At 35.7% G+C, this 26,946-nt stretch overlaps 1 protein-coding gene across 2 annotated transcripts; it reads right to left on the bottom strand.

Moving 5' to 3' along the window:
* Nucleotides 1–160: 160 nt before the first annotated feature.
* On the bottom strand, nucleotides 161–25,664 carry LOC306870581 (uncharacterized protein). Of its 2 annotated transcripts, XM_079417947.1 has the most exons (11): nucleotides 25,570–25,664; nucleotides 21,596–22,578; nucleotides 19,730–20,872; nucleotides 18,865–19,528; nucleotides 4,447–4,556; nucleotides 3,761–3,896; nucleotides 2,740–2,905; nucleotides 2,434–2,582; nucleotides 1,734–1,882; nucleotides 1,378–1,460; nucleotides 161–1,180 (listed from the first exon to the last, which is right to left on the bottom strand). In XM_079417947.1, exons 2-10 carry the CDS (start codon nucleotides 22,561–22,563, stop codon nucleotides 1,385–1,387), a joined length of 3,561 nt encoding a protein of 1,186 aa, XP_079274073.1. In that variant the 5' UTR covers nucleotides 22,564–22,578; nucleotides 25,570–25,664; the 3' UTR covers nucleotides 161–1,180; nucleotides 1,378–1,384. The 2 variants fall into 2 exon arrangements, with proteins under 2 accessions (XP_079274073.1, XP_079274074.1); XM_079417948.1 differs by having other exon boundaries at nucleotides 18,865–20,872.
* Nucleotides 25,665–26,946: the final 1,282 nt, after the last annotated feature.

Below are 26,946 nucleotides of genomic sequence, written 5' to 3'. Positions count from 1 at the left end.
AAATAATTATCAATTAAAAAAAAAAAAAAATGAATTCCTTTAGGTTTAAAATGTCGTTAAATGTAACAATAATACCCTGTTTTCATAGCTCTGTCCTTGTCTCTACTGATACCTTCTGATATCTCAGTCCTTCCACACATAAGCAAAGACAAACTTGCTTCCCATTTAGAAAAATATTTAATCAAGATGATTGTAATTCATAATTCATATTTTATAAGACACAACTCCCGTTTCCCAACATTAAACAGGTAAACATCTTCCTCAAGCAGCAATTTACACAGCTGAAGTCATGACTGAAAACATGACTGAAAAAACCAAAAAAACATCTCAAAGGAGCACAATTAAACAACTTATTATTATACATTATTGTAAGTTTGATTTGTGTTTGTAAAAGTGTTCTTGGCAGGAATGTAAAGGCATTGGCAATAAAGCAAAACCTCGTAAATTATAATCAGCCTGATCCAATCAGCTGATGCTTTTCTGCTCACTATAACTTTAATTAAAGAAAACATATGGAAAATAAAAGAAGTGAACAAAATCAAATGATGTTTATAAGCTGGTCTTAAAGGAATGGCACATGTTGTAAACAGAATGAAAACAATTAAGAGATTCATATAGCAATGAACATCTTAAAATCAGACTTTTTATTTTTTTTAAACAAACTTTTAGAAACACAATATTTAAATTCTGGTCTAAAAAAAAAAAAACTCATGCAATATTATGCCTAAGAGCCCTAAGGCACCTTTTCCAGTGATCCGACTCATTTAAAGTGCATTGTAGCATGAAGCTATACTGATTTCTGTTTCTCCACCATCAGAGATGAACAGAAGATATGCGCATTAGGCACCTGAATGAACTGGAGGAACTCGATGGATAAACCAACCTCACTTTGGATAAAAACATCTGCTGGATTAATAAATGTAAACAAAATTAGATAACTGTAAAATTAACTTGGTTCAAGACTGACAGTAAACAGCACATGCTTTTCAAGCACACCGTCTATAATGCTGCCAAACAATTATGACAGACTTTCATGTAAAAATAAAAATGTGCATAACAAGACGTCATCTTGGCAAAGCCTCCAAACAGTTCTGTCCACGACTCGTACTCGAAATAGTCTGATACTCAGTCAGTTCCTTTGGCATCTCTGAGGACTTCCTCCTAACAAACCGCATCAGACCTGTGAAGACAAGACAGCAGGGTAAACTGTGAGAAGAACCAAATGAAGTGATATAAATGTGGATTTTTCTCCCTCTACTGGAGATGAAGGGAGCAACATGCAAATATTCCAAGGCTGTCAGGGAAATGTTCAGGAAGCTTGATTATTTAAAAAGGGAATCAGAGGACTGGACGGGTGATTCCAGCACATCCACTGACCTCAGGTTCACGCTTCACTCTCAGGCTGATTCATTCGCTTCTTGGATTTAAGCTCAAGCAGCCAGGAGGGCGAAGAGCCAGACCTGGATTTAGATTCATCACAATTATTACATTTGACATAATTCAGATTATTATTATTCAATTCATGTGTTAAATGAAGCACCATAATGTGTACAACAGGTTTTTCTGTAAAGTTTTGATCGTGCTGATCATTTAGAAGCCTTTAGAAGAAATCTATCAAATACGATACAGAAGGCTTTATAGAGTTAAAATGCACTCATCTGACAATTAAAATGTGATTGCATCACATTCCATAAGCAATTTTTCTTTCCAAAAGAGTTTCTGCTCACACATACCCACTGTCCTTGGCGTCAACAGGGGGCAGCACTCGGGGGCCGAGGGCCATGGTGGGTGTGCGGGGAGAGCGTGAGGGGACAGATGGAGGCATCTGTGCTTCTGTTGGACTTTCTGTTTCTATCACTCCACTTCTCCGCTTTAGCTGGGCCTGCGAGAGAACGACGAGACAAACTTAGAAATGAATTACATAAAGATTTTATGTTAGTTGAGGCTGGTTTATGCTGGTTTGCTGCTGGTTTTGTTGGTTTGTCAACATAGCCACAGACCAATATTAAAAATACTTTACTCCAGTAAAGTAAAATATGTTAAATCATAAAAAAATGTATCTGTTATCTTATTTTCAACCGAAAGCAAAAAAGTCTCTTCAGCAGCAAATCGGCATATTTGAATGATTTCTGAAAGATCATGTGACACTGAAGAGTGGTAACTTTCTCAAAAACATTAAAAACTATTACTACTCACAAACTTTTAAACAGTAGTGTATTTCAGACGGCTGGGTAAAATAAAGTTGCTTTGTCAGAAATAGAAACTGGGAGTGTGGTTATGTGAAGGTGTGACTGGTGTTTCATGAGTCACTGCAACACTAAATTTATTAAAAGCTTTTTGACAAGTATGGTCTTTTCAATTAACCAAGCCTAAACCTAAACCTAACCCCAGGTGGTTTAGTTAGAAACCGGACATACACCAGCAGAGACGTACCATGAGGGCAGAAGGGTCCAACCCAGGAAACACAGGGACTCTCTTAGGCTGGCTGGGGGCTGGAGAGGACGTGACGTCCCGGGACGGTTCCTCTCCCTCTTCCTCTTCTGATTCAGATTTCGCTCCATTGGAACACTGATCTTTCGCATCTGTAACAGATTGGTTTTGTTCAAGCAGTCAAAGGTGAGTTTTTACAGTTGAGTCACAGATTCTAAAGCATTTAAGCTGAAAATGTAACATCATGTAACACAGAGTTACGATTGGGTGTTGAATGTACAGTAAAATGATGTGATGTGTTGACCCCACCTGTGGAGTCGCAGAACCTCCAGTCGGGTTGCGTTCCCTCTGACAGAGCGGGCAGGGCAGCTCTCTGCCGGACGGCACGTGACGGTTTGGTGCGCTTTATACTCCGTTTTTTCCCCAGAGCAACCTTCGAACGGAAAACGCTGGAGTCCAACAGAGGAGCTGCAGACTGATCCAGCAATACACATGCAAAAATATACACAAATACACACATTAACAGGTGCACAATCAGCTATCTTCTATTCTATTCTATTCTATTCTATTCTATTCTATTCTATTCTATATTTAAATAATTTTATTACATTATCATTTCTTTTACTTTATCTTTTCTATTATTTTACAAGGCATGATTATAATGTAATAGATATGACTATTATATATATATATATATATATATATATATATATATATATATACATACAGAGTGTATATACAGTCATGGCCAAAAATATCGGCACCCTTGGTAAATATGATCAAAGGCGGCTGTGAAAATTAATCTGCATAATTAATTATTTTGATCTTTTATTTAATAAATTCACATAAATCGAACCTTTCATTGGATTATAAGAATTTAAAATGGGGGGAAATATCATGTTCAATAAATGTTTTTCTATAATACACATTGGCCAGAATTAACGGCACACCTTTTATTCAATATAATATTCTACGCCCCATTTTAAATTCTTATTATCCAATGAAAGGTTAGATTTTTGTGAGCCTTCTTTGATCATATTTATCAAGGGTGCCGATATTTTTGGCCATGACTGTATATATATATATATATATATATATGAATATGAATATGAATTCTTAAGACATTTTCATCTGCTAAGCATAGTTCTGCAACTACTAAGCAGAAAATTCTATTGATCCTTATGCATTACATTATATTACTGTAATATATATAATAAAAATCATTTGACAGCACAAAAAATAATATAAATATAAACATAATATATATAAATATAAATAAATAAAATATACAAAAACATACACAAGTATACACGTCGTAACTGAAGTGTACCTCAAGAACCGGTAGCAGATCTTCGGTCTCCTCCTGAACTGGGACGTCTGCTGGGTCTGAATCAGTAGATCTGTTTCGTCGTCTGGCCTGAGTCAGTCTCTGCAAGGCTTGATTGACTCTGATCTGTGTAGCGTGACTGAACAAATAAAAACATGATATCAACCCACACCTAACTCTACAGAGAGAGAACTGATGTCTCATGCTTTTCATGACCACTAGGAGACAGTCTGAGCAAAACTTATGTCTGTTAGTCTACTACTGATGACATCATACTTGAACACATCAATTTACAGTATTAAAACTATTAAACGCTGATTTATATGATTTAGATACAAAAAGCAGCAAAATAATCATTTAATAATAAGAATAAATATTGAGGGATTAATCACTGAATCTTTTGAAACAGTTTTTTAAATTTGCTGAAGTTAGGCTTTTTAGGAGACTTGAGAGTTGTATTATTCCCTTATAAACTCTGCAAGACTGTGTACACAAAACATAAAAACACAGCAATATAATGAAAATGACTTGGGAAAAGCGTCATTGCTTTGAGAAAAAGTCAGTAGTTGCTAGTTTTAGTTAGTAGCTCCACAACACTGCTTTAAATGAGATACTCAGATGTTCAAAAGACAGCTGACGATTTATTGTGGCAATGAAAGTGATGATGAATGTTGTAGATATTTCTTTACTCATCAACAGCTTCGTTGTTTTCTCTTTCTTCGTCAGTTTCCCCGATGAGATTCTCTGTGTCCTGTTCTGCAACTCCATTCTCCTCGGGTTCACCGTCCTTTAACTGACCCTGAAGTGATTTAATGAGAGCAAACAAACACAGACATATTTCAAAACTCAGATTACAGTGAAGTCCTGCAGAAAAGACCATCTTTATATGTTGGATTGTGGATGCTGGTGTAGCCACCAGGCTTTTTAACTAACTAAACCAGCTCCACTAGGAAGACCATGCTGGTTGATACTTTAAGTGTTACTTTTGTTAACAGCTTGCCACCAAACCATATTACTATTGAGGTTTAATTTATTTGTATTTCAATTGCAGGGTTATTATAGTTAACTAAAACTAAAACATAAACTAGAAACATTTTTGTTACTTGAAATAAGCTTTAATTAAGCAAAAAAAAATTAAATAAATAAAAAAAATTTTGCCAAGGCAACATTTCTCATTTTGATTTAGTATAATGATGTATAAAAATAACTAAAACATATAATATAAATTAAATATAAAAATATATGGCTAAATATGAATATAATCTGTAATAGTATCTCAATTATACTAAAATAGCACTGTTCCGCTTTAATGATTTACTTTCAGTTTTAGTGTTTATACTTGCATATACTTACTTGTTTATACTTAAACATGCACATTTTACTTTATAATTTTCGTTTAGTTTGTTTTCATCTAATATTTACATTTCAGCTTTATTGCAATTAACCAAAATGTTTTGTTTGTTTGTTGTAGTCTTAGTTTTTAGTTAACGATAACAACTTTATCTTTCAAAAGTAGTCATTTACATGAAGGACTATGCAACGATTTTGGACTATGAGGACAGACTTCTTAAAGTTGCAGATTTTTTTTTTTTGCATTTAGCTGGCAGAAAATGAACAAAACAACAACCACAAAATGAGTAAAAACCTTTGTTTAGGAAGTAAAATTGTGAACTGAAATTGAGATATAATACATCATTTAAATCAAACTGTAGGATCAATAGTCATCCATAAGCTAGAAATTCCATAGAATAATAAATGCCCTATTGAAGAAGAATATCAATGACCAAAATAAAAAATTTAAAAATATACCACTACTAAAATGAGATAAAATATTTGTTCACTTGCATGTTATTAACTGACATCAGAGAACATGCAAATGTGTTGTTAAATATTAATTAAAAACCCCTCAAGTATATATACTTTAGATCAAAGGGATTCAGCTAATGAAAAAAAAGTTTTGGCATGACACATTCCTGAAGTCAAGCTATTAAAACGAAACTCCAAAGACCAAAATATTTGTAGGTCTACATGTTTTTATGATAGATGACATTTCACCAAATGGTTAGAATAAAAACATATTTTGAAAATGTAATGTATTGTATTGTAACAGGATTGCGGTCACACTTCAGTTTGTGGGCCAATTCTCACTATTTACTAATTATTAACAATGACTTTTTTTGCTGCTGATTAATAGTTAGTAAGGTAGTTGTTAAGGTTAGGATTAAGGGATCTAAAATATTGTCATGCAGAATAAGGTATTAATACTTTACCAGTACTAATAAATATAGTGGTATGCATAAGCAACTAGTTAATAGTGAGAACTGGTCCCTAAAGTGTTACTAGAATTGCATAACGCATAAGGCAAAATACAACTTCAAAGCAGGCAAAAAAATAAATAATAGTAATTTATGATTAGTAAATTATCAATTCATATTCTGTTGGCAGGTATGACAAAAAAGTTAGCCTATCATTTTGGTGCTAAGTGATAAGTTAAAACTCACACTCAACTACAAACACACACACACACACCTCGGAAGCACATACGTTGCAAACAGAAAAGCATCAACAATCCAAGCATACGTGTTTTAATGAGCTGGCATGTCCACAGGGGCGAAACTGTCCTTTACAAACACAACAAACACACACACGCTCTCTCACTCATCCAGATCAGTCTTTGTACACAGACCAGATACTTTGAATTTCACGTCACTCTGCTCTTTAAAACATGTCAGTGTACAAGAATCGTTACTAGGAAACAAAACACTTCCTCGTAAACAAGCTCTCTGTGAGCAGGACATTGAGTAATGTTCATTCTACAGAGACAATCCCATACATATACAGGAATGACTGCTGGAATATATCCTGATCTGAAAAAAGACCCTCTTCTGATTCACTTCTCTTCTATACTGGCATAGAGTTGGCTCTTAAATGTGCTGTTTGTAATGTTTTTATTGTTGAAGTAATGGAAACCGGGGGAAATTGTAAAATGCTCTTGGTATAAGAAATGTGTGGCAAAAATGTCAAAATTATACAAGAAGTTGGGGGTAATCACCTAAAAATTAGTTATATTAACCCACTTTTTTCAAATCAGAGGCAATAATAGCAATAAAAACCAGATTTATCACAACGTTGCAAATTTATTAAAAAGGAAACACTGATAAAATTACATTGCACAAGTGTTCATACCCTTTGTTTTGACACTTGAAATTTAGATCAGGAGCATTCCAGTTTCACTGGATCATCTTTGAAATGTTTCTATACTCCGACTGGAGTTAACCTTGGCAAATTCAGTTGATTGGGCATGATTTGGAAAGGCACACACACCTGTCTATATAAAGTTTAACAGCTGAAATTGATGTCATAGCAAAAACTAAGCCATGAGGTCAAAGGAATGGCCTGCAGAGCTGAGAGACAGGATTGTGTTGAGACAGATCTGGGGAAGACTACAAAATAATTCTGCTGTGTTGAAGATTCACAGGAGCATTTGGCCTCCATAATCCTTAATGGATGAAGTTTGAAATAATCAGGACTCTTCCTAGATCTAGCCTCCTGGCCAAACGGTGGTCCCTCTGGTTGAGCTCCATGATCTTATATGGAGATGGGAGAAACTTACAGAAGGACAAACATCACTGCGACACTCCACCAATCTGGGCTTGATGGCAAAGTGACCAAACTCAAGCTTCTCCTCAGTAAAGATACATGAAACCATGATTGGAATTTACAAAAATAACCCCAAATAACTCTCAGACTGTGAAAAAAAAGATTCTCTGGTCTGATGAACCTCAAGTCCTTATTCATGTCTGAGGGAAACCAATCACCGCTTATCACCTGCATAATACCATCCCAACAGTGAAGCATGGTGGCGGTAGCATCATGCAGTGGGGGTGTTTTTTAGCGGCAGGGACTGGGGAAGTGATCAGAGAAGATGGAAATGAATGCAGCTAAATACAGAGATATCCTTAATGAAAACCTGGTTCGGAGCGCTCAGAACCTCAGGCTGGGCTGAAAGTTCACCTTCCAACATGACAATCACCCTCCGCACACAGCCAAGACAATGCAGGAGTGGCTTAGGGACGACTCTATGAACGTCCTCGAGTGGTCCAGCCAGACTTGGACTTGGAACCAATCAGACATCTTTGGAAAAACCTAAAAATAGCTGTCTACCGATGGTCCCCAGTCAACCTGACAGAGCTTGAGATGATCTAAAGAGAAGAATGGCAAAAAAACCCAAATGCAGATGTGCAAAGCTTGTTGCATCATATCCAAAAAGACCTGAGGCTTTAAATGTTGCCAAAGTGCTAATATTTGGCACTTTTTAATTATCGGCCGGCTGCAAAGGGGCAGAAAAGTACTTAGACTTTCCAAAAGTTTTGAAAATGTATATTTTTTTTTCCAAAAATTACCTGAAAGTTTCCAAAATTTCTGGAAAGTTTGGGAAATTATCTGGAAATTTTCTTCCCCTTTGCCATCCTAATCGGCCAACAAAATTTTATTTTTCATAACTGTAACAATTTCATCTTGCATCATAGCTAAGATGAAACTTTGTATAGTGCCTACCATTTTAACATTCATCATTCATGCTAATGTTTAACTGAAAAACCACAGATGAAATAGGAATGAACTTGGATTCAAAGGAATGTGAAAGTAGTAGAAATACATAACTCACAATGAGTTTTCAACTACTTGTTGAAACAATGGTGGAACTAGATTTAAAGGAGTAAAGAAATAATAGAGGAATCAGTCCTGTTGCAAGGACTACAGGTATATGAACATGAAAATCTGATTATTATTGGATTTTGGTCATATTCCAATAATGCACCTGCTATTTAACACAACTATCCAAGTGGAATTCACTGGAATTCTTGGTCATTTCAACACCTTATTTGTAATATTCTACAGCATTGAAATATTCATTTACATCTATTCATGTCCAAACATAAATGATCTATATGATAAAGGAAACTGTAAAAAGCCTAGAAGCATAGACCACATGCAGAATTGCAAAAATGCTAAAACAGAATTTGCATGTACATCGGAAAATGATGTGCATGTAAACATGGCTGATGCATAGCTTTAATTTGTGTATAGTTACTCACTAGGGAAATTTAGGAGAGGACTAAAGTACTGCTCTGCTGTTCTATGAGCACTATTAGAGTCACCCCGTGATATTTTAGTAACAAGCCATGAGTCATGCAGCAACTCCTGAACTAAAACACACCATCAAACTTTATACAGACTCATTTTACCATTCAAAAGTTTGTTGTTGTTGTTAAAAGAAATTACAGTATAAAGACATTTAAAGTGTTACAAGAATATCTCAAATAAAAGCTGTTCTTTTGAACTTTTCTATTCATAAAAGAAGAATCCTGATGAAAAATGCCTCACAGTTTAGACAAAAAAAAAAAAAAAAAATTAAGCATCACAACAGTTTTCAATGCTGATAATAAGATATGTTTTTTGAGCAGAAAATCAGCATATTAGAATGATTTCTGAAGGATCATGACACTGAAGACTGCAGTAATGATGCTGAAAATTCAGCTTTGCATCACAAGAATAAATTACATTTTAAATATATTTAAATAGAAAACTGTTATTTTAAATGGTAATAAAGTTTCACAATATTACTGTTTTTACTGTATTTTTAATTAAATAAATGCAGCCTTGGTGAGCATTAGGTACTTCTTGCAAAAATATTTAAAAATCTTCCAGACCCCAATTTTTTACAATTGTTTTTTATATATAATTTAAAATGAAACAGTTGAACTATTTTGAACTTTTACACCTTATTGAGCCATCAATGTGGCAATATTTGTTTTTAATTAAACACATGCACACGCACGTCTGTGGAATGGATGCCATATTCACCAAGTTAATCGAATTCTTTGAGTTTTGGGTGGATCAATACCTGTCATGACCGACAGAGATGCATGTAGGGAAAAGAAGATTCAAAATGAGAGGATAAGCAAATTTACGAGTGAGTAAAAACAAGTCTAGACAGCTCGAGATTCCAAATTATTCCAGAACGCCTTACATCCTGTTTAACAGTATTTGATGTGAATACACTGACTCGTGTGTGCAGGAATTGTAATTGGATTCTATTAAATAATAATAATAACTCCCTGCATCATTGCTGAATGAAATCCAATACTTGTTGTTTCTTACTAATTTTGGGGTGCTGATTCCAAATACAGTTCCTGTCACACTTTCTCACAAAATACCATGCAGTTTGTTGCATTTTTGCTTTCGAAGAAGTCTCGTATAATCCCTTAATCAAAAGAAAAACTGCACAAAGACATGATTCCTGTCTTCCTCTGAGCCAAATTATAACTGTTTCTTCAAATCTCAGCTCACTTTCATGCATAATTTATTCTAAAGACATTATTTCATGCCTAATCCTGATTTCAAGATGAGAATTGAGGCCAGTGACAGAAAACTAAATGCAAACATGACCTGTTTTACTACATCCAAAATGTTTATTTCTTTGATATTATATGGAGTATTTGAAGTTATTTTTGCAGATTGTAAATTAAATTATACATTTTGAAAACTTCTTTTTGTCATTAAAGCTGAACCTTTTGACATTCAACTACTTTTGTTATTTTATTGCATTAAGGCAGATATATATAATTTGAAAACTCTCCATGCTTATTTTGTAAAAAAAAAAAAAAACTGTACACAATGGTACATTTTTATTGATATGTTTGGATTCATTATCAGATTAGGCAATGTTAGGCCTATTTAACCATTCAGGATTTTTTTTTTTTCCAGAAAAATAATAATATTAGTCTCAACACCAAATCTTACACAAATCAAATTGTAAAATTAACTTTCCAAATAACATTTCTGCTTTATGCATATTTTGAGAGCATGCAGTAAAAACAATCATGGATGTTTTGTAACGCACTGTTGAAGACCTGTCAAAGAAAGTGCAATGCTTTAAAGATCGGCTGATAGAGCAAGATGCAACAGAAGAGAGAGAGAGCAGAAAACATTCAGCATAGTCTTACATTATTTGAGTTTGCTGCAGTCGTGCGTTTGCGCAGGGAAAAACGCTGCCGGCTCTGCTGAGAGAGATTTCGAAAGGACTGTCGACCACGATCCGCAAAACTTCTCAGTGGAGAGATGGCCCTCTCAAACCTTCCCATTTGTTCTTCATCCTCCTCTTCCTCGATTACTCCCTCATGCTCCAGAGCGCCCGACATCAGCTCCACCGCCTCCTGTAAGGAGCGACGCATGTTGCCTACCCATCCCGACACCTGCGTCTGCGCCTCGGACAGTTTGTTACCCAAGAACTGCATCTTCTTTCATCCAATTAACAAAGTATGTTTAGAAAGTCAGGGGTATCTGGTGGGAAACGACTTGTTTTTTGGGAAAAACAAAATCCCAGATATGAGGTCTAGAGGGCGTTATAGCTGACATGCATTGGCATCTCTGTAGGCATCTTGATTTGTGATCCAAACTGGACCAGACTTTATGCCAATGTCCATCACAGAAAGCACTTCAGGTTGTCGATCAATCCTTGATGCTCTTCCAGCATGTTCTTCCGCAACACACATTTAACGTCAATCCATTCTCCAGTTGATCTCCTCCTGTGAAATCTTCTTGTTTAGATGAGGTAGAAACACAAATTTGAGAAAGCAATCTTCTGGCATCAAGATATTAAAGTCTCGTAAGCTTCCTCTTGTGCAATTCTCACAGATCCCAATGGAAAAACATAGTAGCACTCCGGCAAGCCCACCGCTTACGCTTGACACTCTGCAGGTACGAACAGGTACCGGAAACAGACACAGCCCTCAAATGAGTGACAACATCCCAGCTCAGAGAAACAGAGAGAGAGCGAGAGAGAGCGAGAAAGGGGGAAGGGATGAAAGAAGATCAAGGACATTTATGTGCCACTGCATTTGAAAAAGTAAAATACAGACGGACCGAGAGAGAAAACAGGAAAAGGTTTTATGTGGGAACCTTTCTGTATCTGTGAACGTTGGAAGAGAAATGCTAAACCACAAAACCCTTATGCAAACCACTGCTGAATCAGGTGCTTTATACTTGACTGTGCATTAGTTTGACTATTTGTCATGACTAACAGGCTGTGTTTGTCTAATATGAGCCATAGCGTGTGTGGCTGCAATAAACTCTTCTTGACACCAGCTGTTACGCTTAGAGTAAGTATAGGTTTAACTGGAGGACATTTATTCTACACTAAATAATCAGACAGGATAAGAAACTATGTAGAAGCCATTGTAAGTATAAACTAAAATTCAATTCAATTCAAAACACTTTATTGTCCCCAATGGGGAAATTTGTCTTGGACCCTGAAGCCTGCATACACATACACTGATCAACATTACATTACATAAAAAAAAATCCATATAAACAGGATAGAAACCAACATTCCAAGCCACAATAACAATCATAACCAACAAGGGTTACATAAATAATTTTTTAAAAGTCTAATTGATGTAGGTACAAAAGATTCCTTAAAACAAATGTATCTGCACACAGGCCGCCTATATCATCTGCCAGAAGGCAGCAACTCATACTCAGGGTATAGGCTATGTGAGGGGTCAGATAATATCTTAGTGACCTCCTTAAGAACCGACTGCTCATAAGATGATTCCAAGGTTTGATATTCCCTTTTACCTATAATTCCCATTGCCGTCTTTACCAGACGCGCCAATTTGGCTTTAGATTGAACTGTTATATTGGGAAGGATAGGATAGGAATATTTGTATGAAATGGCAATACATTTTGAGATAGATAGATAGATAGATAGATAGATAGATAGATAGATAGATAGATAGATAGATAGATAGATAGATAGATAGATAGATAGATAGATAGATAGAAATGCATTTATTTGATCCGAAATACAGTAATATTGTGAAACAATTACAATTTAAATAACGATTTTCTAATATATTTTAAAATGTAATTTATCGCTGTGATCAAATCATTCTAATATGCTGATTTATTATGTTGGAATATGTTAATATTAATGATTACTGAAGGATCATATGACACTCTGATGTAAGACTTTGTCTCTCTGTGTCTCGTGTTTCCCCTCCTCTCGTGCCCATATTTGGTCTTCCTGTTCCTGTCCTCTTTCCATGTATTTATCAGTTCATTAGTTCCAGGTGTGTTGTTAATTCTCTCGTTTAGTCTGTTCTTTATAAGCCCTGTGTTTCCCTGCTTCTGTGTCCGGTCTGATCGTCATTTTATGTGTATCTGCATCTCCAGCGATTCCTAAGTTTGTTATTAAAAGTCTATGTTGGAAAGAAGTTCCTACGTCTCCGCGTTTCCCTGCTCTATAGTGTGTATTGTGACAGAAGACCGGACCCAAAACTAATTTTTTCCCACGGCGATGGAGGTCGCAGCAGAGTTCGTCGCCCTAGCCTGCAGAGATCTTACATTACAATATTGCATTACTTCCTAATAAAGTAACTTATCGTGTTACTTTTTATGGAATGTAATGTGTTACATTACTTTTGTTACTTTTTCTCATCTTTGTCATTATTGGAGGTATTTAACATGTAATTATTGCAAGCTGTGTCATATTCTGAGCTTGCATTTCACAGTTTTTATTCATTTTTGAGCATGCTGACATTTAGTCTAGAACAACAGTAACATAATGTTTCCACAGCGCACACAACGCCTCTGCACTTACTCCTGATTTCTCTCAACCAACATGAAGGACATGACAGCTGTCAGTCAATAAATGGGAAAGCCATGTTACTTTTTGGAAAAAATAACTCAGATATTTTCTTCTAAATTAAAAAGTAATGCATTAATTTACCAGTTACTTGAAAAAAGTAATCTACATCAAACTCACATCACTTGTAATACATATCATGACTGTAGGTGAGTTGAACACTGTTCAAGAGAAGTGAAATTAAAGACGTTTCCTCAGGTGAATAAAAACTACTTGAGAAAACAGATCAACTTGACGTTACTGAGAATCATATTTCATAACCCTTTCTGAACAGCTCAAATGGCTTCTTTGGAACTGCATTAAATTAAATCCTTTCACAAGAGCGTAAGAGGTAGAAATACTGTACCATACTGTAATCATAATGAATTTCATAGCAACCAGGAAAACATGCTCTCATTGTTATGATATTACTTTACTAAGCATATAACAATTTTCACCTGGCAGATAATAAACCAGGCAAATCCTATCAACCTTTGTAGAACTAATTAATATCTAGAGTATGCCAACACCCTAGCAACCACTTAGCAACCACATACATCAAGCTTAAAATTCTCCGAACATAAAAAAGACAAAACATTTATAATGTTACAAAATATTTCTATTTTAAATAAATAATGATTTTTGAAGGCTCACTGGAGTTAAACGGCAGCTGAAACTTCAATTTTTAAATCACATTTACATTTGATTATATTTTGTTTAATTTTATTGAATTATATTTTGAAATATTTTTTAAATTATTAAATATTTTTTAAATAATTATTAACATTTTTAAATAATATTTCACAATATTACAAATTTTACTGTATTTCAGCATTTTCAGAGACTTTTTATTTTTATTGAACTTTTTGTGTTGCTGGGTACAACAAAATTGCTTTTAAATAACCATATTTCTTAGTGAATAATCAAAGTAATGGCAATTTGCATGTAAACAGCTGAAGAGGTTGTTTAAAAATAATAATAATAATATAATGGACTAATAGACAAAAGTACTCAAATTATTATTAATAAATTGAAAATATTTGGAAAGGTTAATAACTTTTATATTTATTTATTTTATAATAAAGTTGTTACTATATATATAAAAATGACCTTTGTTCCACTTTATGAACTTAATTTGATCAAATACCTTCCAAGCCCACATTCAGATGGATGCTGAACAACTGTTCTGTGAACAAAAGCATACATAACCCCACACATGCACAGATATTTTCTTTATTTTTCCATTGTAAACACACAGTAAGACCCAAAAAAGTCTTAATCTGTAGACCTACAAATTCAACCAGTAGTTCACATGAAAATATGGAAGCTTTTTCCATATTTTTTCCAAATTTGCTATTTCTGTTTCAAATATTTTGGAGTTTAAACTGTAGGATCATTTGAAGCATAAAACACCCTTTTCTTCTCTGCTTTGCATATGAAAGTAAACATCCAAACCTATAGGGCTTTGCAAATCATTTACATGAAGATCGGAGCAGAAAAACTTTTCACAAGAATCAAGTTCAGCTCTGTAAACCATAATTAGTGGTGCTCACTAAACTCAACTATAGTGCATACTTAGAGTTTGATCAAGTCCAGTGTGTCCTCAGCTGAAAGCACTGTTATGTTAAGGCAGTGATTATGTTGCTGTGGTGCTCATGTTATCAGAATATTGTAAATGAGGCAATTCTGATCATAATTACAGTAACCATAATCACAGTAAAATATATGGAGCACTGTGGTTTTAATTGCACTATACAGACAAGTATACTGTACAATTTAATTGCATTTATGCCACTCGGATACAACAACAAGAACCAAGGACTGTTTTGCATTTGAAGCAGCAAATAAAAACAGCAGCAACAAACAAGCCTACTGTATCAGACATTTTGTCTCAATGCAGAAAACCATCTCTGAACGCACAACACATCAAACCCTGAAGCAGATGGTCTACAGCAGCAGAAGACCACACCGGGTGCCGCTCCTGTCAGCTAAGAACAGGAAACGGAGGCTACAATTCACACAGGCTCACCAAAATTGGACAATAGAAGATTGGAAAAACGTTGCCTGGTCTGATGAGTCTCGATTTCTGCAGCGACATTCAGATGGTAGGGTCAGAATTTGGCGTAAAGAACATGAAAGCATGGATCCATCCTGCCTTGTCTCAACGGTTCAGGCTGGTGGTGGTGGTTTAATGGTGTGGGGGATATTTTCTTGGCACACTTTGGGCCCCTTAGTACCAACTGAGCATCGTTTAAATGCCACAGCCTACCTGAGTATTGATGCTGACAATGTCCATCCCTTTATGACTACAGTGTACCCATCTTCTGATGGCTACTTCCAGCAGGATAATGCACCATGTCACTAAACTCAAATCATCTCAGACTGATTTCTTGAACATGACAATGAGTTCACTTTACTCAAATGGCCTCCACAGTCACCAGATCTCAATCCAATAGAGCACCTTTGGGATGTGGTGGAACGGGAGATTCGTATCATGGATGTGCAGCCGACAAATCTGCAGCAACAGCGTGATGCTATCATGTCAATATGGACCAAAATATCTGAGGAATGTTTCCAACACCTTGTTGAATCTATGCCACGAAGAATTAAGGCAGTTCTGAAGGCAAAAGGGGGTCCAACCCGGTACTAGCAAGGTGTCCCTAATAAAGTGGTCAGTGAGTGTATATATACCCTTGTCATGTAGGCATCCTAATAATAATTTAATTTGATTGAACTTAAAAAATTACTTTTCATTGATGTAATGTTTCTAAATGAATTTATTTTATAAGACTAATATAATCTAACTAAACTAATACTACACTAACACTAAATTAATTGACATTTTGATATATTAATATTTTTTCATATCTAAATCTACATATATATATATATTAGTCCTGTATACAAGAGAATAGTGACAAAATGGCTGCAAAACAACTATATTGCATTAGATATAATGAAAATAAGGTCAAGGAACATGCAAACACAACTGAAGAGGTTCCCCATCTCATGCAGACATCCTAATAACAATATAATAATAATAATTTAATCTGGATTAACTGCATCATATCAGATCGGTGAACATTTAATCAATGCCAGTATTTGTATAATCTGTTGCTTAAATGCAGTCAATAGGTGTTGTTTGAAAATGCCACAGGCCTGACTCAAGGACAAGTGTCATGTAAGAATAAACACATCTATACACACACACACACACACACACCCAACACAAAGCAGCGTCGACTGCGGTGACATCACTCTAAGCCGTCATAAGACACTAATGGGAAATTCCAACATGACACAATCAATGGAAACAAAGGCCCTGCCCAGAAGATGCGGATCAACCCTACAAGAGCAACATCAGCTGAATAGGGTTTCTTGCACCCTGACTGTGAGTTCAGAAGAGATTGTGTTTGCTGTCACTAAAACAAATTAAGGTAGATGCAAGGTAGATTTTTAGAATTTGGTGCGTGCAAGTTGTGCTTATACAAGCCTGAACATTTACAGTTCTTGCTGTTTTCTTATTAAGACACAATGCTTGTGAAGTTTGGTGAATCCAGATACTATTTTTCTTCCCTCAGAACTTCCAACAAACATAAAAACACCCGCTGAGCAAATTCCATAAATTTGTGTTTAGATTAGGTTAGAATGACAGTATGTAGGTTATATAGCTTATTATAAAGATACATTAATCTGTAACTGTGACTGAGATGCAGAGGTGTAAAATACTTGAGTAATTTTACTTGATTACTTAAGTATTATTTTGGGGGATTTTTACTTTATTCAAGTACAATTTAAACTGACTACTTGTACTTTTACTTGATTACATTTCTGAAGAAAAAACTGTATTTTTACTCCGTACAATTTTATTTCAATTTAAAAAGTATTTTTATTTTATCTTATGCACATTAAATATGGTAAACGGAAGTTCAAAAGTGCATGCTTGACGTGAGAACCAGTGATCATTGTTTTCATGCATCAAGCACACAGTTATACTTCAGTTATGACTTTCATCAGTTAAATGTCTGGCTTCAAAAGTTCACCATCAGATCAGAGGAAGCATGTTGAGGTAGCAAAGTTTGTGTTTGCTGAGAAAAACCGAAATAAAAATGCCCCAAATAAACAATTAAAAGATGAATGATCCTTTTAGACAGTGACAACACACAAAAAGTGGCCTTTTAAGACGTTAATGTTGTATGTTTTAATTCTATGACTCTCCTCATTAATTCAGACCATTCATGCAAATAAACAGGTAAGTGTATTTCACACTGTTAAGAGCCCTTAAAAGCAAAATGTGGGACTGGTAAAATGTGTACAATAACATAACATTTTAGTGATTAAGACTTTCATGACATCTGGTTACCTTTGAACGGCTGGTTATAAAGGCAGGTGTTGTTTGCCCCCACAATGTAGTTACAGCATTGACTAGCAGGGGTTAATTGTAAAAGCTAACCAGCTAGTAACCCCCTATAGGCTGCTGTGTGCATTAAACTACTGAAAGCCAAAAAGGCCAAAATTGTTGAGTTCAACTAGTGTTTACAACCAGCTGAGGTTAGAGGGGCCTTTTCATAATATGCTTTCTAAAATCACTTTTTTTTCTGATTCTGACTGCATGAGCCATGTTTGAAATGCAGATAATTGCACACCTATGATTGCACATTATATATAAAGGTTTTCAGATTTCAGTCAGGCTAATAGGCAATTAATGAAAGTTAATATTTCCAAATTTTTTTTTTAATATAATTATATACTCTATATTACATTATCTTATTATATATCAATATTTTATATATTATTTTTATTATTATTTGTATATATTTTATATTATTTGTTATATTATAAAATATTTAATATTAGTATTTTTTATATTTTATATTGTGTATATTTTATTTAAAATATAAAATTTTTCTATTTTTATATACATTTTATATTAAGATGTGCCGTACTATAACTGCTCTGATTATTCATAAATGTAAATATTTTGACAAGTTTTCAACTTTTATATTAAATTATTTATATTATGAATTTTTATATATTACTTCTAATATATTTTATTTATTTGATAGAATATTAAGATAGGACAATAATTAAATGGATTATTATTAATAAATGTAGATACTTCAACATTATTTTTCACTTTTATATTTTTATATTAAGATGTGCCTTAGACATTGCGTAATTTGAATATTGATGTTTTTATAATATTGATCTTGGGGCCATTTCATAAAATCAATAAGCAACTTGAAGTGAATTACAGTGATTATGGGGGGAGTTTTAGACCCTGTTTTACCTTTACATGAGGTAAATCACTGTAACGTAAATTCTCTTGTGGCTTATTGTTTTATCAAAGTAAAACATATATCACAGTAAAAATCTATGAACTATATTGCAATATTTAATTAACCACCATTGGTCTTACCTCATCTGTTTCTGGCTCCAGCAGATCCCCTGGTTTGGACTCAGTTTCCTCCTCAAATAAATATGTGTGCGTTCTGCTTTCTGTAGAGTTGTGTGGACTGGGAGCTTCAGGTTCAAATCCGATCAGCTCATGCACAGACACCTGATCTCCGCTTGGTTCTTGGGGTCCAGGATGACTGGACTTTGATTCTGGCTGTAGACTGTGGTCAGGAGCAGCAGGAGTTTCTCTGGATGGAGACGGAGTCGAGGAACGTCTCGTCCTGGTTCCCCATTTTCGGGGTTTCACTGAAAAGTCATCGTAAGTCACTTGTGTGAGCCGAGGCGAGACGTCAGCGGTCCCATTAGCGGTCTGTGACGCCGCCGGCTCCTCTGCATCAAACGATATTAAATTATAACTCGTCGGAACTTCCTCTCGTAATCTCTCTGCTGCTTCACACGCTTCCATCTCCATCTCATGTTCTCGTTCCTGTCTCCGTTTTTCTTCTTTCAGTCTTTCAGTTCTTCTCCTCTCTTCTTCCATCTCTTTTTCTTTCCTCGTTCTCTCTAATTCTCGTTCTTGTCTCAATCTTTCCTCTTCTTTTTGTCTCTCCAATTCCTGAATTCTCCTCTCTTCTTCCATTTCTTTTTCTTTCTTTATTCTCTCTAATTCTCGTTCTTTTCTCAATCTTTCCTCCTCTTTCTGTCTTTCAATCTCTTGAATTCTTCTCCGCTCGTCTTCCATCTCTTTTTCTTTCCTTATTCTCTCTAATTCTCGTTCTTTTCTCAACCTTTCCTCTTTCTCTCTTTCAATCTCTTGAATTCTTCTCCTCTCTTCTTCCATTTCTTTTTCTTTCCTTATTCTCTCTAATTCTCGTTCTTTTCTCAACCTTTCCTCTTTCTCTCTTTCAATCTCTTGAATTCTTCTCCGCTCTTCTTCCATCTCTTTTTCTTTCCTTATTCTCTCTAATTCTCGTTCTTTTCTCAATCTTTCCTCCTCTTTCTTTCTTTCAATCTCTTGAATTCTTTGTTTCTCTTCTTCCATTTCTTTATCTTTCCGTATTCTCTCCATTTCTCGTTCCTGTCTCAGTCTTTCTTCTTTCATTCTCTCTTCATCCATTCGTTTCCTTTCTTCCATTTCTCTCTGTTTCTTTAACCTCTCTTCTTTTTCTCGTTCTTGTCTCAGTCTTTCCTCCTCTCTCTGTCTCTCCAACTCCTGAATTCTTCTCCTCTCTTCTTCCATCTCTTTTTCTTTCTTTAATCTCTCCTTTTCTTGTTCATGTCTCAGTCTTTCCTCTTCTTTCAGTCTCTCTTCTTCCATTCGTTTTCTTTCCTCCATTTCCCTCTCTTGTTTTTCTCGTTCTTGTCTCAATCGTTCCTCCTCTCTCTGTCTCTCCAATTCCTGAATTCTTCTCCTCTCTTTTTCCATTTCTCTCTCTTTCTTTAGTCTTTCTTCTTCTCTCAGTCTCTCTTTTTCTTCTTCAATCCTTCTCTTCTCCTCTTCAATTTGTCTCTCCCTCTCTTTTTCGGCCTGTCTCCTCCTCTCCTCCTCTTTTCTTTCCTCTTCAATTCTTCTCTTTCGTTCTTCTTCTTGCTTTCTCCTTTCTTCCATCTGTCTTTGCTTTTCCTCTTCCCGTTTTCTCTCTTCCTCAGCACATTTCCGTTCCTCCTCTTTCTGTCTCTCTATTTCTCTTGCCTTCCTCTCCTCCTCCAAAAGTCTTTCCCTTTCCCGCTGTTGTCTTTCTTTCTCTAACTGCTCATCTTTTCTCTGTTTTTCTTCTTGCTCCCTTCTCTTTATCTCCGCATCTAGGCTCATCCCAACCCTTTGGTAAACAGGAGCAGGGACATAGTCCTCCTCTTCATCCTCATGGTCTTCCTCTTCTTCTACATTCTCCACACTAGCAGCAGAGTTCTTGATTTCTACCGCACTTGGTGGTTTGTCAACAGGCACCTTCTCTGTCGCTGCAGGTTTTTCAGATGATCTCTCATGTGGTGTCTCATCTGAAGTGCTTATTGTCTTCTCAGATGGTGGACTGCAAATATAAGAGTTTGGAAATATGTTACAGCTTTGAAAATAAGGACAACATAAAGCCAGAAACATAATATAAGTATGCATACATTTCCATTGGCCCCACCATAGAATAATTTTTATTTTTAGTTATTTTTATGTGTCCTACGAATAATATTTATATTTGTCATTAAATGTTTTTGTTACCACCACAGTAGGCCAATGCAAAAAGAATATTTGCAACAAATTATTCAGCTACATTATTCATAAACACACTTTTTTTCTGATAAATGATTGCATAAATCGTCATTGATTGGTTTATTCTGATGTTTTGCAATTTTTAACAAAATCAGTTAGTCTACTAGTCGTGGAATTAATTCATTAGTCGCGGATTGAATGGCTCACCGAGTCGCGCGTTTGTTTTGTTCCTGAATGATTCTCTGCTTTTTCAAATGAATCCGCTGAAGGAATGGTTCATTGACTCGCTCGCATGTTTCATTCTTGAAAGAATAAGAATGAATAAAAAAAAAAAAAAACCTGTCTTTTGTTTGTGAAGCTATTTCTTCTGGATCAACGACAGTGCTTGAACTTGATTTGATCACCGGTGTGATTGTAGGCTATGTGTCAAATCGTTAGTCATAACAGACATAGCTGAAGCTGAACCATAGCTGAAACGTTTTCTAATATGATTGAAATACAAGTATCCAGGGAGAGAGAGAGAGATGAAAAGAGATGAAAATGAAATAACCTTTTAGGACCACCAGTGGATGGCAAGCGTATCCTTGGCGCATCCAAGCTCAGGCTCTGGATTCTCTGTTTAATATCAACAGATATTTCGGCAGCTGGATTGTCTCTTTTGTTGAAAGTGTCCCTGTGCTGAACTGCTGTAGATCGATCAAAGAGAAGGCTTATCCGTGTCTTAATGCTGCCTCCGCTGACGTCCTCGTCTCCCATCTCTCCTGTATCCACCAGAAGCTTTGAAGGCTTGAACTCAGAAGGAGAATGTGGCGACCACTCTTTCTCCGTCTTGCTGGTTTCAGAATCTCTCCTCACCTCCTTCTCGGGTTGAGACGGTGACTCGAACTTGGAGGTCAGCTCAACGGAGAGACGATTTCGAGGCGGCCAGCATCGTGAAGACACTTTGACGTCTGCTTCAGTCTTGGGTGCTTCTCCTTGGACCTTCTGGTTGAGATTCTTTTGATCCTGAGAACCCAAAGATTTTGCTCTGCTCCTGGGCTGAACATCCTTTACATCTTCAGCGGTCACACCAGGCTTTGATTTTGGACCAGTTTGGTTATTAGAACCAGGACTCTTAGTGGGTTCTGGTTTAGGCTTAGCCAATAAGTCAGGTTTTAGGCAGAGTGGGATGGGTTTAGGAGCTGCACTTAGATTAGACCCATTTACTGTGCCGTTTGAGCCTGATTTTAGGGATTCTGATGGATTTGGACCACCAGCACCAGGTTTTTTGGTATCCAAAAGCGCTTCAGAAGAGGCAGCTCGATGGAGCTCTCTGCTAAAGTTGGTTTTTGGGGCCCGGATTGGGCGGACGGTGGCGTTCCATTGCAGGGCAAATGGTTTAGGCATGAGGTGGGGTTTTGGGCCCAAAGCTGGCTTCCGAGTGTCTCCAGGGAGGGCAGAGGCTGAAACTGAAGGTTTGTCTGGGTTGATGAGCGATTGGCCCATTTCCCTTGTGGTCGCCTCCACCCATGCAGCCATGGCTACACACTGCACCTGGATGGGAAAACAAAAGAGAAACACCCCTGTGGGATCTCAGTGGTATTAACATACATCTTTGGGACGTTACGATAAACATGCTTGCAAAAGATTGGCATGTTTGAAAAAAAAGAAAAAAATCAATATAAAATACAACAATAATTACAAAAAATAAAATACTTTTAAGATATATTCTCTCATCAAATGTTTTCTGATCATTCATTGCACTTTTGATCACTTGTTGAGTTGAGAAACTTGTATGCAAAGGAAAAAAAAACCTGTGATTTGATTTTTCAAATAAAACAACTGGAGTACGTTTTACAAGAAAATACTATTTTATTTATTTTCAAAGCTTTGTGTTTAATTCAGTGTGTTACTTGCTGTTTCTTTGTAATTATTTGTGAAATTTACTAGCAATTTCTGGCTGAAAATTGTTCCATCACCAATTGTTCACAAGTCAATGCAAGTAAGTATTATCATTTAGCTAAATGCATTAATAACTTTAACACATTTAAAACTAATTAATGAATTAATTTAGAATTTTTTTGAAAGTTTTGAGGAATTTTCAAGTAGATCTATATCTTATAAAACTAAAATATTATTTTTTATGAAAAATTAACACCTGAAAATTGTAGGTAAGTGTATACAGCAGTCATGAAAATCTGAGGTTAAATGTCAGTCATATCAGATACAAGATCAGTTTGTTATTAATTTGATTGTCAAGTTCTTTGTTTGGCACTTTTTAAATGAAGTGCCATTGCATTTAATTTCCTTTTTATGATGATATATTCTTTCATCTTAAAGCAACCTAAAAATGCCCACACATTGTGCTGATCACTTCAATGGCTAGTGTGACAACAAGCCCTGAGTTGTGAGGAAACCTCTCAGCATCAATATGAATGCAGTACAAGTGATAGGAAAGTGTTATGTAATATCCATGAAGTAGTCAAATATTTTTGGATGGTTTAATCAGTGTGCATTCTGGAAAGGTTTGTTCTAAGTCAGCTGTTCTGATTTAGATCACTAAGTAAATAAATAGTCACTTAGTGGACACTTTTAGGCATCATGAAGCATTTTCGCTTTCAATATGAACAGAAAAAAATTTTAGGACCTGCTTAGGACTTTAGTTGGTTGTTGTGCTTTAACCAACACAGTGTTTTTTTTGGTTAGCTTAAGACGTTTGCCCCTATTTGTTAGCTGCTATAACTACAAGATTACATGGGCAAAAAGCTTTTTTATCCATTAAAAGCCATTCAAAAGATCTTCTAAACAGAATATCTAAACATGCTTATTGCTTAACATAAAAATGAATTTACATGTAAAGATGTTTTCAGAGAACATATCCTGAATGCCATTTCTATATACTGTATACACACACATGAAAGACACAAAAGGCCAATCCAGTTGGTTGAGCTCTCTGAGGCCATGTTACTCTGGTTGGGCTAGATTTTTAAGTTTTTCCATCCAACTAGAGTTACTCAAACAAGAAACAACTAGACATTTTTCTGCAGGCTATTTATACACACCCTGCATGACCCACAATAAATGACCAGCATCACTTTCACCTGGTGTATGACTGATATCAGCAGTCTGCATGCATACTAACACCATCACATGGAGAAATTACTCATTTGCAACCAGTCATGCACTAGCCTGAAATGAACTGAAGCAATCCGAATGTTGACATTTCGAAACCGTTGCCTATGCTCTCTTATCATTGTGCAAAACTCACAGTGCAAAACAAGTTAGAGCCTGGCTTGTTGTGAGAGTTTTGAAGAAATCCCTTCCTCAAAGCTGAATTAACTTAGTCTACTTTCTGATTTGCATTGGCCATAAATGCTTCAGGCGAAGACACTGAAACATTATCCGCAGGTTAAAAAATGCTCACTTCTCATATTTTGGCTTGGTGTGAATCTGTCTTCTTTCAACAAACCGGTCCAACAGCAAGCCAGTATTGTCAGATGAGAAATAGCTGGACAAAATGTGTTATACTCAAAAATATATTTCAATACTAATAGCTGACAGCCAGTAGTTATCAGACAATCCCTTATCGGTATTTATTGGAGTTGCTGCGAAAGCAGCATTTCTATCCAAGATATTGAAAATTATAGCTGCTAGTTAATTGAGAAACCTCAGAACAAAAATGTCCTTCTCATGGACAAACGTTAAGTAAATTAGATTATTAAAATGCATACTGTCTTTCTCTGCTTACTGAGATCCAGTCATTTTGAGCTGAGATGGTGAAAGGACAGAGTTAATGTTCAGAGTAAGTAAGTTCAGAGCATGTAGGATCTGCAGAGCTTACACTCACCAGGAACATATGCAAATTATTATGCACAAATTTACATGCTAAGCTAATAACATGGCCAGTGCGTGTCTGGAAAGGAGCAATATAACCTCCTTTTGTTCATCAGTCAGGCGAGGGTTATTTATTTAACTGCGTTTCTGTCATGCTTCTCTGAATTTACATAATTTTATAAATTTACATTAAATTTCACAACTTTTAGTTAGAAACTTTACTAATAACCGACGACACTATATAATTAATTAGTTAAATAATGAAATGCAAAATCAAATATCAATAAATGGCTGATGATTCATATATTAATGTAAATGAGCTATTAAATTTAAGCATGATTATATAATGTTATCGACTTATTAATAAGGGTTTTACATACATAAAAAAGCAAAAAGGGGGGGATAAAGAAAACCTTATGTAACAGGAGCACAGTAATCTGCACCTGTTGGTTGGTAATAAGTAACTTATGAATATATGCCTCTTACAATGAACCGTCTGTCTTTGAACCCTGTATAATTTCCAGCTGTGGAAAAAACAAAAACAAAAAAAACAACACTATTTTGGCAGTTTATACTATTAAGTATACAGAATGATTAACAAATTAAATATTACAACCGAAATATACCGTTTATTTACATTAGAGAGTGAATGAATGTTGTCATTAGCATATCAAATACACAAATAAACGAGTGGAAATAATGTGCATTTACCTGTATAGTGATAAATATTATTCCATAAGATTGTAGATATAGATTCCAAGCTCAAATACACGTCTGCGTCCTTTAGGATTGTAGGCGTGCAGCTCAAACTTTAAAGAAAGGAGGGCGGGTCGCAAATGTACCAATCCTACTATGGCAACTGCTTATGTCATGAATATTAATTTTACGTTCTCTGGTAACGTTACCGGGGTGTCCGCTCCTAGTTAATATTCATAAGACTTTAGCAGAGCCTGATTCGTTTATTTGATAACTTCTTTGCCTTTCGTCCAATCATCAGGTAGCTTCACGGTACCTAATTAATATTCATTGAGCCAGGCCTGGAAGGGCGATTCCTGAAGGCAGCAGCACGAGCAGCAGTGGTAGATTAGACCAGAAAAACCAGTTAAACTGAATGGAAGGAGAAAGACACGGGGTGTGTAGAAATCACAGTTTGAGATGGGAGACACACAGATATATGTACACCTTCCATGATGAACTATTCATTGACAACGCGTGGGGTCTAATTAAGTTGCTGTGGATATTTGTTAAAGGGATAGTTCATCCAAAAAGGAAAATTCTGTCATTAATTACTCACCCTCATGTCGTTCCAAACCCGTAAGACCTTTGTTGATCTTCGGAAACACAAATGAAGATGTTTCTGATGAAATCCGAGAGCTCTCTGACCCTGCCACGGTCAAGGCACAGAAACATAGAAAGGACATCGTTAAAATAGTCCATGTGACATCAGTACGAGAAACTTTTTGTGCACAAAGAAACCAAAAATAAAGTCATATACAATGTTTTCTTCTGGAACAGTCATTATCGCATACTTGTGCATTCCTCTGCTCGTAAACAAAGCGCGGGAAACAGGCAGGAAAAGCACATGCATCATGATACTCCAAAATGGCACCAGGTTGACACGGGGGAGAATTGTTGAATAAAGTCATTATTTAGTTTTCTTTAAAATTACGGTTGAACCACTGATGTCACATGGACTACTTTAACGATGCCCTTAGTACGTTTCTGGTCCTTGATCATGGTAGGACCCTTGCTGTCTATGGAGGGTCAGAGAGTTCTCGGATTTCATCAAAAATATCTTAACACTGTAGAGCTTCTGTCACTAAAACAAATTCCTTGTATGTGCAAACACACCTGGCAATAAAGCTCATTCTGATTCTGATTATCAGGTTTGACATCACTTAATTTGCTGCAAACCTGGTGCAATGCAATATTTATATGCCATATTTGAATTTAATGTGAATAATATTTAAGAACTTTGACAGAGAGGAGTTTTTTTTTTCTTGCAAACACGTAGCTTTTGTCTTCACAAGATGTTAATTGATGGACTGGATTCATGTGGTCACACTTTGCTTTGTTTGATGAGAAAGA

The sequence above is a fragment of the Barbus barbus genome, assembly GCF_936440315.1.
Source record: "Barbus barbus genome assembly, chromosome: 5".
NCBI lineage: Eukaryota > Metazoa > Chordata > Actinopteri > Cypriniformes > Cyprinidae > Barbus > Barbus barbus.
Note: the sequence above shows the minus strand (reverse complement) of the source record. Positions and strands in the feature narration are given on the sequence as shown.

Bases quoted from the DNA above. Each gene is read 5' to 3' on its own strand.
- LOC306870581 (XM_079417948.1), bottom strand. From the start codon at position 22,563: ATGGCTGCATGGGTGGAGGCGACCACAAGGGAAATGGGCCAATCGCTC. The intron at 4,557-18,864 runs GTAAGACCAATG...AAATCACTTCAG, and splicing joins TGGAGCCAGAAACAGATGAG to GGTCAGTTAAAGGACGGTGA. The intron at 2,583-2,739 runs GTGGGGTCAACA...AATCTGTTACAG, and splicing joins GAGGTTCTGCGACTCCACAG to ATGCGAAAGATCAGTGTTCC.